This window comes from Triticum urartu, chromosome 2, assembly GCF_003073215.2.
Source record: "Triticum urartu cultivar G1812 chromosome 2, Tu2.1, whole genome shotgun sequence".
Classification (NCBI taxonomy): domain Eukaryota; kingdom Viridiplantae; phylum Streptophyta; class Magnoliopsida; order Poales; family Poaceae; genus Triticum; species Triticum urartu.
The window spans coordinates 460,924,914-460,940,673 of record NC_053023.1 but is presented as its reverse complement, the minus strand read 5'-3'; the positions used below and the strand labels follow the sequence as shown (position 1 = coordinate 460,940,673).

Here is a 15,760-nt window from a genome sequence, read left to right as displayed (position 1 = left end):
AGGGTCCCACAAGGGTGGGGGCGCGCCCTCCGTCCTTGTGGGTGCCTCGTGGCTTCCCTGACGTGTACTCCAAGTCCTCTGGATGTCTTCTGGTCCAAGAAAAATTATCGTGAAAGTTCTTATTCTGTTTGGACTCCGATCGGTATTCCTTTTCTGCGAAACTCTAAAACAAAAAAACAGGAACTGGCACTGGGCTCTAGCTAGGTTAATAGGTTAGTCCCAAAAAATCATACAAAATTGCATAATAATGCATATAAAACATCCAAAACAGATAATATAATAGCATGGAAAACAATTAAAAATTATAGATACGTTGGAGACGTATGAGATACCGATGTTTTTCGTGAATTTAGTACTAAATATGGACTTGACTCTGAGATAGTAGCTTCTTTCTGTGAATCATTTGCTACTCGTGTTGATCTCCCTAAGGAGAAGTGGTTTAAGTACCATCCTCCCATTGAAGTTAAAGTAGTAGAACCTATTAAAGTTGAAGAAGAAACTATTACTTGTAATGTTGATCATATTGTTCCTACTGCTTATATTGAGAACCCACCTTTTTCTATTAGAATAAAGGATCATGCTAAAGTTTCAACTGTGGTTCGTAAGAGTTATACTAGAACACCTACACCCCCTGAACAAATTAAAGTTGAATCTAGTATTGCTATGGTTAAAGATCTCTTGGTCGATCATATTGAAGGGCATGTTATTTATTTCTGTGATGAAGCTGCTAGGATTGCTAAACCTGATACTAAAGATAAACATAGAGTTGTGGTTGGCATGCCTATTGTTTCTGTTAAAATTGGAGATCATTGTTATCATGGCTTATGTGATGTGGGTGCTAGTGTGAGTGCAATTCCTTATTCCTTATATAAAGAAATTATGAACGATATTACACCTCCACCAAGAGGGTCTGAACCTGGGTAAACATCGTCTCCCTTGTTCCTGCTACCTCCTACCCTGAGGTCTGACGATTTTGACACCGACACATGGATGGATCTCAGCCTTGCCTGCAGAGCTCATGCTTAGTTTTTAGGTATTTTTAGTCTGTTTAGGGTTTGTGTCCTGTTTAGGAAGGTGAGGCGGCGGCGACTCCCTGAAAATGGAATAAGGTTCTCCCCGCCTAGCCCCCGTCTTGTAGGCGTGTCTCGCGTAGTCGGAGGCGTGTGTGGCGGTGTATCTCACACAGAACTCATGAAATTCGATCGGTGTTTGTCTTCAGTGGATCTGGCCTTTGTTCGTGTGCGTTCGCTTGTCTACAATTTAGATCATTTCTATCTAAGCTTCTCTTCATCAGCGACCGCTGTTGTTTTGGTACGCTAGTCGTTTGGGGTCTTAGCACAAGGACTTCCCAACTGTCTACTACAACATTATTTTCCCTACACCGGTGAGGGAGTGTGATGACGACGATGCGCCTTCGGCTCGCTGCAATGCTTTTAGTCGTTGCTAGGTGACGGTGTACTATGATGGATGTAATTTTTGTTACTCCTTGATGAATATTACTAGATCAGAACTTTTAGCAAATTAAATAGAGGCATAGAGTTTTCTCTAATGAAATAAATTGATATTTTTTAGTCCTTTTGGGTACAATATCCTTAGGCGTAAAGCACACTCATGGTAACCGCTACTTAGGCGTAAAACGGACGTTTTCTTTCCATTTTCGTCGTCATCAGAAAAAAAAAGGAAAAAAAACGAGCCGCCCACACCCGACCCGGTCGTCGCGTCCGTTCCCGGCGACTTGGAGGCCGCCGGCGCCGGCCCCCCTCCTACCTACCCCGACGAGGTACTCTCCCCAACGAGCTCCCTCCGCCCCTCCCCGTCTCCCACTCTCTCCGCCCCAGCCGCCGCGCTCCGTCCTTGTAACACGCTCGATTTGAGCCGGCTCCCGTCCGGCGACGCGCTGCCGGCCCCAGCGAGCAGTCCGGCCTGAATGCGTGACTTGTTCAGCCGAGGATCCGTCGCCCGGACGTGTGACCTAGGTTGCCTAGATTTATAAATCTGATCCGGTGGTCTGGTTATCTTTCTGTTAGCTGTTGACTGTTTGGCAATCTAACTGAAAATCGTTGGGTTAGTTTGTCAGCCATTGTATTCCTTTGGTAGTAGTACGTACAACTTTAGGTCTATTTCTGTGTTGAGCAAGGGGGCTGTCTACACTCTGACAGCATGAATCCCAGAGAGTAGAGTGCTGGTTGGTACTGTCTGGAATTTGCTGTCTTTTGGATTATCAAATCAGAGAAATATGGTCCTTGAGCTTATTTTTACTTCTGATGATGGAGGATCCCAGACTGCACGAATCCCATTTTACTTCTGATGCCGCCTTAATGGAAAAAGAAACTTCTCTGCCAATGCAGTATGATAGCAAACATGAAACCGATTAATCCATGTATCATGTCTGTTTGTTTATTTTTCAGATGGAGGACGGTGTGTCAACTTATACTGTCGATGAGGCGCTGGTGTCCATGGGGTTCGGAAAGTTCCAAGCGTTCGTGCTTGCCTATTCCGGGATGGCCAAGATCTCAGAGGCGATGGAAATGATGCTTCTGTCGTTTGTTGGGCAGTCGGTTCACGCTGAATGGGGCCTTTCTGCACAGGAAGAGAGTTTCATCACAAGTGTTGTATTTTTAGGGATGCTCGTAGGAGCATACTGTTGGGGCTTAGTTTCGGACAACTACGGGAGAAGGTAGGTCCTTTCCTGCTTTTCCATTGTTTATTTATTGGAAATTTGTCTTTCAAATACATCTACCCTAACAGCGGAATTTATGCTGTGGAATTTAGCTAGGCATACACAATTGAGCCAAGTAATGTTTTGGAATGATTCTTAATTAATACTATGGGCATAAAAATATATTCTTTCACTTGATAACTTTAGTCTAGTTTAGTTGAGTTTGACTAATTAAGATGTCTTCCAGGAAAGGCAGGCTGATATAATCCCTGTCTATGGTAGAGCTTGCCGGCACGATAGGATAACTCTCAAGTTGAGAGCCAAGAGGTTGCTATATATGGGATGTAGGTTGGGAATCTCCATACCAGACTAGTTACGTTGAATCTGCATACCAGACTAGCTAAGTGTAACTAATTAGGATGTCTTCCAGGAGGGGCAGGCTAATTAGGATGTCTTCCAGGAGAGGCAGGCTAATATAATCCCTGTCTATGGTAGAGCTTGCCGGCACGATAGGATAACTCTCAAGTTGAGAGCCAAGAGGTTGCTACATATGGGATGTAGGTTGGGAATCTTCATACCAGACTGGTTACGTTGAATCTGCATACCAGACTAGCTAAGTTTAACTAATTAGGATGTCTTCTGGGAGAGGCAAATAAATACATTTTTAGGATATCTATTTTTGTCTGTAGTTCATATTTTGCATGCTGTAAGTATATTCTTCCTCATTGTTGCTACTTCGTACTTCTCCAGGGTTGGGTTCAACTTCACAGCCCTTGTAACCGGTGGGGCAGGTCTTCTCAGTGCCTTCGCGCCAAACTATTCATCTTTGATTGTACTAAGATTTTTTGTTGGTGTTGGACTGGGTGGTGGACCAGTTCTATCTTCTTGGTTTCTAGAGTTTGTCCCTGCTCCTAACCGAGGAACTTGGATGGTCATCTTCTCAGCATTTTGGACCATTGGCACAATACTGGAAGCTTCGCTTGCTTGGGTAAGTTCCTGCATTTTTGCAAAAGTAATACCATTGTCTGAGTGATCTGGTGAATTCTTGTTGGCACAATAGATCAAACCACACGAACATTCACTCTAATTTGTAACTGTACTATTTAAAAAACAGACACGGCAATTTGCAGGCACTAATCCGCTTAATTTGCAGGCTGTGATGCCAGCTTTTGGCTGGAGGTGGCTGCTAGCGCTCTCATCATTGCCATCATTTGCCCTACTACTCTTCTACCCATTGACACTCGAGTCACCAAGATACCTATGCATGAAGGGCAGAATAGCTGATGCAGTGCATGTTATGGAAACAATGGCACGAGTAAACCGTGTAGCTCTCCCTTCTGGACGGCTTAGTGCTGGCAATCGAGTGGAGCTCCACGAGATGGCAGATTCTGCAGAATCTGCACAGTTGGTTTCAGCTAGGAAAACCAACTCTGTCGATCACGCCAGCAAACCTGGGATTGGGGGCCTGAATGCCATCTTAAGGCTTTTGTCCCCAAATCTAATTAGATCGACTCTTCTTCTTTGGACTGTATTCCTCGGTCTCGCCTTCTTGTACTACGGTCTTGTTCTGCTAACCTCAGAGCTGAGTCATGGAAATATGATCTGTGGCTCAGAAGGAGCAGTAACAGTTGAAACAACCCACTCAACTGATGTTAATCTCTACAGGAATGTATTCATCACTAGCTTTGGAGGTATATATGCTTTCTCCTATGGCCAATCATTTTTCCTTTGACCTATCCTTCCCTAGAGTATACTTCTCATTCACGGCATGTTGATCGACGCAGAGGTTCCTGGCCTTATTCTGTCAGCCGCCATCGTGGACAAGTTCGGACGCAAGCTCTCGATGTCCTTGATGCTTTACGTCAGTTGCCTGTGCATAGCTCCTCTCATGTTTGCTCAGACGGAATCCCTGACAACCGTCTTCCTGTTCGGAGCGCGCATCTGCATCTCCGCCAGCTTCATCGTCCTGCACATCTACGCCCCTGAGGTTTGTCCATGCCATAGCAGCACCCTGTATTCTGCTAAATCTCTTTTGTGAAACGTCTCACACCGTCGCCTCTTGCAGATATACCCAACTGCCGTGAGGGCGACAGGTGTGGGGTTCGCGAGCTCCATCGCCCGCTTCGGCGGGATCCTGTGCCCGCTTGTGGCCGTCGGCCTGGTGCACGCGTGCCACCAGACCGCGGCCATCGCGGTGTTCATCACGGTGATGCTCGTGTCGGCCGTGGCCGTGTCCTACTTCCCCCTGGAGACGAGCGGGCGGAAGCTGAGCGACCACATCGCGGCATAGGGCGGGATACCTGACAATGACATTGCTGCTGCTGCAGCAGGTGCTGCTGTGAGCATTTGACTCTCCAGATACACAGGGTACTACAGAGCTGGCGCCAGGGACGGAAGCCGTTCAGTTTCTTTCCTTTTTTTAGGCCATTGTTTCCCTCTGCAAGAGCATATACATATATAGAGAATAGAAAGGGAAGGAGTAAAGGTGATTTCGGGTTTCTGGATGTTATTGTTGAATTACCCTGGTTTTCAGTAGATGATAACTATGTACAATGATATTATGACTTCTTCGAGGGGGAGATACAATGCTGATGATATGTAATTTCCGTTTTGCCTGCGCCTGCATTTGATTTTATCCAAACCCACCTGCTTCATCTAGCAGAGAAATTAGTTTCTGCATTTTGGTCCATCAATCATTGTATTCCTCCATTATAATTTTTTTTCCTTAGTTTAATTTGTGCACACAATATGCTCTCTGACTCCTACCATTTGACGTATTTCCCTGCTTTGCAAAAAAAAAAAACTTGTTAGCATGATTAAAATGTAGGAAAGAAAGATTACTAACATGGCTAAAAATGTTGCATTTCTACAGTAGCTAAAATGAGAAGGAAAAAATATTAAAAATTCCGTCGCCGGGACTTGAACCCGGGTCTCTCGGGTGAGAGCCGAGTATCCTAACCACCTAGACTACGACGGAGCTTGTTGACACTGATCTGGGTTAGCTCTTGTATCAATTGGACCATACAGGTCAGGTGAGACGCCCCATGGGAGAGAGATGGGACCTTCAAAACGAGGGGCTTCCCGCCACTCTCGCCGCCCGGCCGGCGCCATCTTCCCCACCCTCCTCCCGCCTCCCTCCCAATTTTAGAAACCCACATCCACATGCCCATGAGCGAGAGGAGGAGAGGTGACCTCCTCCTGCATGCTCCCCCCTGACAGGCCCGGTCCTCTGCCCACCCGCCATGGCCCGTCCACGGCGGCCGTTCGCCGCCCTCCTCCTCCTCCTCCTCCTCTCCGCGGTGGTCGCCGTCGCGGTGGCCAAGACCGACCGGGCCGACGGTGAGCGAGAGAGACCGGGAATTTCTCTCCCGTTTCCTGCCTTGTGAACATTACAATGCTGAAGAACATTTTGTGCGTTTTACCGCCATGTTTCACCAGTGGAGGCGCTGAACGTGCTCTTCACCAGCATGCACAAGCCGTCCAAGCTGGACAACTGGAAGGCCGACGGCGGCGACCCCTGCGACGACGACGACGGCTGGAGAGGGGTCGACTGCAGCGACAATTCCGTCACCAAAATGTAATAACCGCCAAACAAAGGGGATCAGGAAATTTCCTGCTCAAGACCATCGTGAAATCTCAAGCTTCCTTTGTCATCCATCCCCTTCTTCCTCACACAGAATGTTTAACAGCTTTGTTTTGTGGCTTGATCGCTCTGCATGGAGCAGTGACCTGTCGGGGCTCGACCTCACCGGCAACCTCGGCTTCCAGCTGTCCAGCCTCAAATCAGTAACCAAATTGTGAGTCATGCCCAACTGTGAACCCAAATCTTCTCTCCGGTTCATCGACCGCCGCCGCCGTTGGTTGCGCAACTTAGTTCAGCTTTCCCTTCTTTTGCGTAGCACAGCGATGTGAGCGACAACAAGCTCAGCGGCGAGATCCCCTACTCGCTCCCACCCAACCTGGTTCAGCTGTAAGTTCATTTTCCTGGGCTTTTTTCCTTCCATAGTTGCTGTTGGCACGGGTAATCCCAGTAGTTAAACCAGTGTGTTTTATGATATGTTGTGATACAGAAACCTGCAAGGGAATGCGTTTACCGGCGGGATTCCCTATTCGGTATCTCAGATGTCTGATCTAGAGACACTGTAAGAACCTATTTCATGCTGCCGTCTTTTTTTCCGATGATGATTGTTTTTCCTGAATGGATCGGTCACCAAACTGCCTTTTCAATGGACCGCAGAAACGTCGGAAGCAATCACTTAAGCGGGCAGTTGACGGACATGTTCACGCAACTTCCAAAGCTCTCGACAATGTAAGTTATGCATACCAAATTCAGTGTTCATTGTAGTATTAACCCCTTGATAAATTTACCACAACTCTACTAGTTTGTTGGTAATGTCGCGGTAACAGAGATTTAGCCTGTGATGCTTGATTTGACCAGAGCTCATTAATTTTCTTCTTACAGTAAGCAATTCTATTTGTGTCATCAGGGATCTCTCTGACAACCGCCTCTCCGGTAACCTGCCCCAGAGTTTCCAGCACCTGACAGGCCTCAAGACACTGTAAGGCAACTGGATTTTTAGGAACTTCGTTGGCTATTTCTCCTTTGGATCAACAAATGACTGTCAATCTTTTCAAAATATATATCCAGGAACTTGGAGAGCAACCAGTTCACTGGCCATGTCGACGTTCTGGCCAAACTTTCTTCTCTGGAGGATCTGTAAGTATACCCCGAGTAAATACTGCCACCTCAAACCAATTTTATCGCCATGGTTAAAAGTGTATGCTTCTGGTTAATTACTTCAACATGGAAATGCAAAAGAAGCAGTGTTGTTAATATAAATGCATGTAAAAATAATTCTTAATTTTGCTTACTTTACTTGAAAAGGTACTGATTCAAATCCATATATTTGCATGAGTGTGATGATTCAGAACTAAGCTAGAACGGTTTTCCTCCCTTTGTGCTCAAGGAATCTGCAGAACAACAAGTTCACCGGGTGGATTCCAAGTAAACTGAAAAAAATCGACAGCCTCAAGTAAGTGGTACCTGCACCCAACATTGCTCCTTTTGCACTACAATTTCATCAGTTCTGACAGTGCTAACTACATTCTCAAGGACTGGTGGGAACCAGTGGTCATCCGGGTCGGCTCCTCCTGGGATGGAGAAGGGGTCTTCGGCGGGAGCCTCATCGAGCGAAGAGAGTGACGTCGGGATCAACGGTTTCTTTATCGGAGCAATGATCATAGCTGTGCTCCTTGCAGCTGTTATTCTCTTGTCAGTGTTGCAGATGAAGCGATCCTCTCCCATCTCGTCTCATTACTACATGGACGAGTCAGGTCAGAACCGACAATTTACGTTCCTTTCGACAAGAGCACGTTTACTGATGCAAACACTAGTGTTTGCAGGTACTTCTACATTTTGGCTTGGGATAATAAGGGTTCTTGTCTTCCCTTTTGCAGGCCATTCTTCAATAGTCAGCATGAAGCCGCTGGAAAAATCGACGTCGATTGACAGTGTAACACTGCCTTCTGTGCCTTACAAGACGATGAACGACAATAAGTTTCAGATCATGCTAAACAATTCTAGGCGGATCTTGGAACCGATCAGCCTGCTGACCTACTCATCGTCAGAGCTACAAGCGGCCACTGGCAACTGGCACGGTAGCAGGATAATAGGCCAGGGAACGGTCGGCCGGGTTTACAAGGCAAAATATGCCAACGGACAGGTAGGTCCTCATGATTTCCCTCCAAATTCAGAGAAAAATAAACTATCCCACAATATCATCTCGAGAAGTCAACGTTGCCTAGAACTTATAGTTTCATCTACAAAATGGTGTCAGATATGCATATAAAACATGTTGCAGCAAAATGCTGTTGAACTGAATGTTTTTGGCAGTTTATTTCTGTCAAGTGGCCTGACGAAAAATGCTTGGAGAGTCAAGAGGCCTGAACATGATGACCATGTCCCGTAATCGAAGCTTATTGTTTACCGTGATGATTTTTCAGGTGCTGGCTATCAAGAAGTTTGACCCGCTGAGCTTCTCAGAGAGAAGCGACTTTGTGGAGCTTGTCACCTGCATTTCCAGGCTGCGCCAACCGAGCATCTGTGAGATTGTGGGCTACTGCGCGGAGCCCGGGCACTACATCATGGTGTATGAGCACCATATGAACGGGTCCCTCCATGAGTTCCTGCATTTGTCAGACGATTACAGCAAGCCTCTCACCTGGGATACCCGCGTTCGGATCGCTCTCGGTACAGCTCAGGCTCTGGAGTAAGTTGACAAGCAACACTGAAGCATAGTGAGTTCATAAGATAATTAGGATGCTAAAGGTTTTGTTTCTGTTTAGGTACCTGCATGAGATCTGCTCGCCTCCGATCATCCACAAGAACATAAAGTCATCCAATGTCTTGCTCGACGCCGACCTCAACCCTCACCTCTCCGACTGCGGCCTCGCATTCTTCTACGAGGTTTGCTTGTTTGCGCCATGAGATAACGATTTTCACTTGCTCGTAGAATGAGGGCAATCTTCTGACATGGAAATTCTCTGCAGGATCCAAACGAGAGCTTGGGGCCAGGGTACAGTCCCCCGGAGTGCACAAGGCCATCGGCTTACACGATGAAGAGCGACGTGTACAGTTTTGGTGTGGTCATGCTCGAGCTATTAACCGGCCGGAAGTCCTACGATAGGTAAAGCAAGCAGTTGTTTCCTGCAAAATTCCTGTGAACTGAAATGGTAATATGTGAGCTGTTGTCTGATCCCCAGCTCAAAGCCGATAAATGAGCAGTCCTTGGTCAAGTTTGTGACGCCGCAGCTCCACGACAGCGATGCCCTGGGATCGGTGGCAGACCCGGCCCTGCGCGGCCTGTACCCGCCCAAGGCGCTGTCCCGCTTCGCCGACGTGATCACCCGCTGCGTCCAGGTTCAGCGCTCTCACTGAAATCCTCAGAAAAACTGATCAATTCTCGCATGTAAAATTAAATCTGAAAACTGCTCTTTGTTGGTGGCTGCAAAATGCCTGCAGTCTGACCCACGGTTGCGGCCGCCCATGTCAGAGGTGTCACAGGAGCTCACCGGCTGCGTCCAGCGCAGCGCCAGCAGCAGGAGGGGCGGCGGCCTCTACAGCGCGTCAATGCGCAGCGACATCTCGGATTGGTGATGCCCGTCCATCTGAATATACTTACTAGAACAGCATATGAGGGTAAGCAACACTGGTTAAGCTAGACAATGTAAAAAGTGAGTGTATGTGAGTGTGGGTGCTACATTTTTCTACTGTAGTGAAATGTGTCATGTTTGAAAATGTAGTGAACATGTAACTGCACTGAGTTCTTCTTTCCCCGTGTGTTTACCCATGTAAAGAGAGCGCATGTAAGCAAGTCTGATACTTCACTGAAAAGAAAGCTTTTGGGCAAGCATAAGTAGGTAGTAACATCAAAGATCATCAGCACTGACATTTTGATCACAACATAAACTCACAAGCTCGTTGATCACCTCTCGCAAGAGAGCAAACACCACACAAGGCTAACACAGCAAGCGCCATCTCGGCATTCTTCTTCTAATACACAATGACACGCACTACGACGAGTGTTCGAGAAAAGAAAACGAAAAAGGCTACAACAACCACCACCTCTTCTGAGACCTAGTACACATATGATTAGCTAGCAAACCACTACTACTGACTTGCATACGGTAATCGAGACCTAGTATACATCGTCGCGACAAGAAAAGAAAACAATCTCACTAGAACACCACTGCAAGGACATTGTTTGATGCCTCGACACACATTAGGGTCACATCACAAGGAAGAAGTACTTCACATCACGGTGGCCATGACGACGGATTCGCTTCCCCTGGATACTCTGGTTGAGATTTTCCTGCAACAGCAGAATGGATGCATCCATCAGTAAAACAGGAAACCAAAATTGGGTGGCAGAAACTGGTGGAGCACTTGCTAGTCACTGTCCATGGACGATGTGGATTACCTGCATGGGGCGGCCTCACAAGCCTTGGTCAGTTTAAATGCAAGCTGCACGATGGCGATTCTGACGGCTGGTTCTGTGGATCCGCTGGTTGCTGCTTCCTCCAGTGCAGCAAGGAACTCCCTCTGTGCTCTCGCGGACACAAAGACTTGGCTCGGCTTGTAAACCGTGCTTAGATCCACCACCTGGGCGGACACACACAAATCAGCAAATGCACAACTGTAGTTCTTCAGACATGGAGATGATTGCAGGTATAAACAGATTGCTACTAGTACTTAGCTTACCTGCTGAATCCAAGGTAGGGCCAAGTCAAATAACTTTGTGCCAAGGAACTGGCCAGCAATAACCCTTAAAAGTTCATTTGCCGTTTCACGCGACAGCTTGTCAAGAACAGGCCCAGTTCTGTCCATCAGGTCAATCAGATCATCAGAATCACCATAGCTAAGGGCTTCAGCATATGCAGGCTCCATGCCGTCAGCACCGCGAAACTCGCCAGCCTGATTAGAAGCACACAATGCATTTTGCAGATCAGACTGATCACATGGACTCGTAAATGGAACCGGGAAGGTCCCCTTGACCCCAGATGCTCGACCCCTCACTAAACTTGGAATGTAACTTTCCTCTGAGCTCCCAGCCCCAGGCTTCATAACTCTGTTACGAGCATGGGCCTTCAGAAATTCATGACCCTCTTTTACACAAGTGCTCATGCCCTTAGATGGTAGATCGTGAGCCCACTTCTTCTCTTGTTTCAAATGAGGAATTGTTGGTGGCCTAAAGTTGGCATCAACGGATGATCTAGGTGTTGAATTAGAAAGCCTGGGTGAAGAAGAGACACTCTGGTTCTTAAAACCCTTGGAGCCAGGAAGTTGATAGCGGCTTTCACTCTGAGTAATTGTATACACAGTTTTGTCTACAGCATACTCCAAATTGTGTACTTTTGAGTTCAGCACTGACATGTTCTCCACAGAATTCGACATGAACTCCTACAAGAAACAGGTGAAAAAAAGTGAGTGCGCTTTTGCTCCACAGTAGTTAGTACAAAAAAGGTGCTTGGGAAGGCAATTCTTTGCAGTACATCTTTACATACGTGGTTTGTTCATAAGTATTTGTATACAGCACAGCATTTTTTCCATGTGAAGAATATGCATTATTTTTCTATAAATCATAGATAATGCTATCAGATCACATAGATAAACATTGTGTAAATTGGGCAAGTATAGAAAGGAGTTAATTCAACAAGATGACTCACCTGCAAAAGATCAAAAAGATTTGCTTGCTTCCTTTCCATCTCTTGTAGTTGCTTCCTAATAAGGGCTAGTTCTTTTGTCGCACTCAGACAACAAGTATGTGTGCCATGTGAAGTGACATCTGTAACAGTGGAGTCTATGCTCTTGGTCTCTCGGGCCCTAGGGCAAAGCTCAGTGACATCTTCAGTGACTTCCAGAGCAGAGGTGACATGCTTCGTCTCATAGCTCCTGCTGGCTACTTCTGATAAAGAGGAGCATTCTTGTTTATCATCCATAGGGTCATAGTCAGACTTGATGTCTTCATCTACAATTCCATAAGGACTTCCTTTTGCATATTTCAACATGCGGTTGCTGCCATATCCCTTTTTCACTAGATCTGGCACTGTATTCTGCTTAGGGACTGATATTTCCACATGCCAGTCACTTGACTTCAAATGCTGCTGATTTGAGGCATTGTTTTGAGGTATCTTGTTGACAGACAATGGGGATCTCTTCTTTACCGAAGTGATAGAACTGCCACTGACAACAGATGCTGAAGGTGTAGGCTCAACTCTCCTAAAAGAAGTCGCTCTTGATCCACCATCATGTACACTTCTGGCATCATTATGGTCGCCAAAAAAGTTTTCTGCCAGGGAAGAGAAGATTTCAGTACACATAATAGAAACAAATCTAATTATGTTAGTTGAGTTAATGCTTCAAAACAAAGTATTGCATCTGCTTTCCTGCACATTAGACAAACAGTGAGTTATTATTAAAGGAATATATACCTTTTGTGGATGATCCAGCTTCTGATGGTTCAGGAGTCTCAGACCCTGGAATAGCTTTCCACAACTGTATGGCATGGGTAATAGCATCACGCACCGGTTTTACCTATCATAGGAAGCACAAACATTACTATAGCATATGCAAAAAAAATGTCACTGCATCAATTTCACGATGTGTGTACCTACCTTGTCAAATTTACAGCGTTCAAGGGATCGAAGGCAGGAAGTTCTGAAAGACGCAACCAAATATCCAGAGCTGACAGCAATACTTGAAAGAGCTAGAGAAGCTGCTTTCCTTGTAGTCCAGTCACTACTCTTCAGGGAATCCATAATACTTGTTAGTGCTGATGATAAAGCCTGCTCTGTAGAAGCACCTTCAGCCTACAAAAATTAGAACATCAACAGAATGCTAAGGTCAATCTCAAGTTACAACTTACAACATAAAATTGAAGATGAAGATAAATAGATAATCACTCTGCTTCTAGAAAATATATATTGTCTGAATTTCCAGCAGAAATAGATGCCAAGCATACTAGCAGTGTGAAGCATACTCGGAGTGAACAAGCAGCAGCGACACCCGACTTTAAAAGGCAAGCTAGATGTATTTTGTGTGACAAGCTGCTGAGCAGCCATTATATCACAGGTGCTCTGTTATTACAAACTGCTGAGCAGCCATTAAACAACAGCTACCCTGTTATTACAATGCAGCATGCTTCCTTCCCATGATACTACTACTAATCACCAGTACTAATTTATGGCAATTAATGATGCATGCCATGACTACAAAATCGTTCAACTACCTAGACCATGTTCTGATAAAAATGATGGACCAGAATGGCTAAATACATACTAAGAAACTAAAGATGATAAAAGCAAAGCCCTCATCTCAGCTAAACAAGCAAGGTAATCATGCCAAAATAGAGAGAACATATATGCAGTAGTGCTGCTAGAGTGCTAGTGCATGAAGGGGTTCAATTACAATGCAAGTATTGATATAGGAGAGCAGGAGAGGGACCTGAACAATGCTTCTGAGCAGCTCGATCACGGCGGGCTTGGCCATGAAATGCGGGTTCTTGAGGATCTTAACAACACGGACAAGCATCTGCGGCAGAACAGGGCCAGGGAAGTAGCTGCTCTCATCGATGACCTTGGCCAGGCAGAGCGCGGCCCCGGCCTGGACATACCTGTTCTGCTCGCCCAGCGACTCGAACAGCGGCCGCACCAGCGCGACCAGCGCGGCGCCGCCGTCCCCGAACTCCCTGGCGCACGCCGAGAGGGTGCCGCAGGTGTCGACGCACGCGTCCCGGACGACGGAGTCGGCGTCCTTGAGGCGGCGGACGACGCTGGCGACCAGCTTGGGCATGTGCGGCGCCAGCAGGGCCCCGTGCGACCGCGCCAGCGCGCCGATGGCCTTGACGCACTCCTTGCGCACCGCGCTCTTCTGGTCCGCGTCGGTGTCGATGACGCAGGAGAGGAAGGGGCCGACCATGTCCGGGGCGAGGGCGTCGACGGTGGCGTGGAGCTCGCTGAGGCCGATCTGGTAGGTGTCCCTGTCGGCGATCTTGTTGAGGGCCTGGAGCAGCCTGTGCTTGAGCTCGAACGCCGCCTTGCCCTTGGACGGGGCGGCCGTGCTGGACTTCATTTCGGCGGCGGGGCGACGAACTGGCGGGGGTCGGTCTCAGTGGCGGGTGCAGAAGGGGGCGGATGTCTTCATCTTCCCCTGAGGCTGAGGGCTGGGGGTGGTAGCTCCAACGCCACCCATGGCTTGATCCCTGCAAAGCAATTTGAAATCGAGCACAGTGAGATTCAAAATTTTAACAAGTGACAACAAATCGTGCACCGGGATTCAGAAATCAACTGAAACTGAAACAGGGAGCAACTGAATGGAAACCAGCCGGACAGAGTACTAGACTAAATCGATACGGACTGAGCTGACAGAAATCGCAAATGCATCATCCAACCATCCATCGCCGGCACATGTATGTGGAGCTTGAGCTTGCTGCGGCGTACCAGCAGCAGAGCACCCGCCCACCCCACCCCCAAACGTACGGCTAAACCCCTAGAAAAGGCCACCATAGGGGTCGAACGAATCTCAGCAACGCCGCGTCAGAATCTGAACTGAACGCGCGGCAGCCCGCGAATCGGGGCACAAATCGGAGCCCCCCCAGTACTAGACTACCCCGAAGATGACAAGATGACGCCGCGCACGAACAGTGTCATTTTCCCTCCCTCGCCTCGGAGCAGAACCGCAGGGAGCAGCTAGAGCACGGCGCACGCGAGTCGCTCCGGATTCGAACTTCCTCTTAGCTTGGCTGGCACGGCAGCAGAGGGCGGCGAGAGGCCGCTGGCGAGGAGAGGATGGAGGCAGGAAGGGAGCGGCACTTACAGCGCGCTCCGCCCGTGGGTCTCCGCCGCGAGAGCTGCCTGCCTGTGCCTGGGGAGAGAAGCCTCCGATCCGGCCCCTTCTCCTTCCGCTTCCACCAGCAGCAGCGGGGATTTGAATTCGAACTGCGGTAGGTAACCAGGCCAGGCCAAGCCAAGCCAGCGAGCGGTGAAAATGGCAGCGTGCGTGCCGTGCCCTCTTTCTTTAACCTTTTTCCCTCTTTTACTTTCCCGTGCGCCCCTCTTTTTCGGCGAGGAGGGCGGCCGCCCCGAGGCAGGTGCTGCGGTGACGAGTGACGACCCGCTGGACTGGTCAGGGACGCGGGGGGAGGGGCGGCAGGCCGGGATTTCGAATTTCGCGGACGACGACGTGGCGGCTCCGTGCGGAACGGAACGTGCCCGCCGCTGCGACCGCGTCTGTCCGGAGAGACGACGCTCCCTCCCTCGGGGAGGCGGGGGCGGGGCCCGCGTGCAAGAGGCACAGCACAGTAGGTGGAACGGAAGGAAGACGCCAAAACTAGCGAGCAGTGGAACGGAGTGACGCCACTGGGTCACACGGCTTGCACAGCCTGCTTTGCCGGCCTAGGTAGGACCCGACCGCGCATTCAATTCAAATCTACATAAACGTCTGCTCCGGTCCAACTAAAAATGGTTAAATGGAGTGCTGACTACTGCTGATGAGTCACTCGTTTTTTGAAATCTCAATAGGGATTTGCTTGTATTCTGAAATAT

General features: G+C 48.1%; 3 protein-coding genes and 1 non-coding gene across 4 annotated transcripts; 2 read left to right on the top strand and 2 right to left on the bottom strand.

Annotated features, from left to right (window-relative positions):
* The first annotated feature begins 1,640 nt into the window (after positions 1-1,640).
* LOC125537885 (organic cation/carnitine transporter 7-like) lies at positions 1,641-5,274 on the top strand. The gene is made up of 6 exons (XM_048701211.1): positions 1,641-1,780; positions 2,409-2,677; positions 3,410-3,647; positions 3,813-4,350; positions 4,444-4,646; positions 4,725-5,274. The coding sequence occupies exons 2-6, from the start codon at positions 2,409-2,411 to the stop codon at positions 4,947-4,949; spliced, it is 1,473 nt and encodes a 490-aa protein (XP_048557168.1). The 5' UTR covers positions 1,641-1,780; the 3' UTR covers positions 4,950-5,274.
* A 289-nt stretch (positions 5,275-5,563) lies between these two features.
* TRNAE-CUC lies at positions 5,564-5,636 on the bottom strand. Its single transcript has one exon. It is a non-coding gene; the product is annotated as a tRNA-Glu (tRNA).
* A 265-nt stretch (positions 5,637-5,901) lies between these two features.
* LOC125537882 (protein STRUBBELIG-RECEPTOR FAMILY 5-like) lies at positions 5,902-10,033 on the top strand. Its single transcript, XM_048701210.1, has 16 exons — positions 5,902-5,998; positions 6,098-6,236; positions 6,385-6,456; positions 6,564-6,629; positions 6,730-6,801; positions 6,897-6,968; positions 7,147-7,218; positions 7,308-7,376; positions 7,627-7,692; positions 7,773-7,993; positions 8,132-8,382; positions 8,663-8,928; positions 9,005-9,125; positions 9,209-9,345; positions 9,422-9,578; positions 9,681-10,033. The coding sequence occupies exons 1-16, from the start codon at positions 5,902-5,904 to the stop codon at positions 9,813-9,815; spliced, it is 2,013 nt and encodes a 670-aa protein (XP_048557167.1). The 3' UTR covers positions 9,816-10,033.
* A 145-nt stretch (positions 10,034-10,178) lies between these two features.
* On the bottom strand, positions 10,179-15,263 carry LOC125537881 (TORTIFOLIA1-like protein 2). Its single transcript, XM_048701209.1, has 8 exons — positions 15,033-15,263; positions 13,662-14,418; positions 12,833-13,027; positions 12,650-12,752; positions 11,885-12,507; positions 10,920-11,618; positions 10,639-10,820; positions 10,179-10,530 (listed from the first exon to the last, which is right to left on the bottom strand). The coding sequence occupies exons 2-8, from the start codon at positions 14,286-14,288 to the stop codon at positions 10,470-10,472; spliced, it is 2,490 nt and encodes an 829-aa protein (XP_048557166.1). The 5' UTR covers positions 14,289-14,418; positions 15,033-15,263; the 3' UTR covers positions 10,179-10,469.
* Positions 15,264-15,760: the final 497 nt, after the last annotated feature.

What these genes read in the sequence shown, in the direction of transcription:
- LOC125537885 (XM_048701211.1), top strand. Translation starts at nt 2,409, where the DNA reads ATGGAGGACGGTGTGTCAACTTATACTGTCGATGAGGCGCTGGTGTCC. An exon ending in TCGGACAACTACGGGAGAAG is followed by an intron (nt 2,678 to 3,409) that starts GTAGGTCCTTTC and finishes GTACTTCTCCAG; the next exon opens with GGTTGGGTTCAACTTCACAG. An exon ending in TGCACATCTACGCCCCTGAG is followed by an intron (nt 4,647 to 4,724) that starts GTTTGTCCATGC and finishes CGCCTCTTGCAG; the next exon opens with ATATACCCAACTGCCGTGAG.
- LOC125537882 (XM_048701210.1), top strand. Translation starts at nt 5,902, where the DNA reads ATGGCCCGTCCACGGCGGCCGTTCGCCGCCCTCCTCCTCCTCCTCCTC. An exon ending in CTTTCTTCTCTGGAGGATCT is followed by an intron (nt 7,377 to 7,626) that starts GTAAGTATACCC and finishes TTTGTGCTCAAG; the next exon opens with GAATCTGCAGAACAACAAGT. An exon ending in GGTACAGCTCAGGCTCTGGA is followed by an intron (nt 8,929 to 9,004) that starts GTAAGTTGACAA and finishes GTTTCTGTTTAG; the next exon opens with GTACCTGCATGAGATCTGCT.
- LOC125537881 (XM_048701209.1), bottom strand. Translation starts at nt 14,288, where the DNA reads ATGAAGTCCAGCACGGCCGCCCCGTCCAAGGGCAAGGCGGCGTTCGAG. An exon ending in AACGCTGTAAATTTGACAAG is followed by an intron (nt 12,753 to 12,832) that starts GTAGGTACACAC and finishes TTCCTATGATAG; the next exon opens with GTAAAACCGGTGCGTGATGC. An exon ending in AGCTGGATCATCCACAAAAG is followed by an intron (nt 12,508 to 12,649) that starts GTATATATTCCT and finishes CTTCCCTGGCAG; the next exon opens with AAAACTTTTTTGGCGACCAT.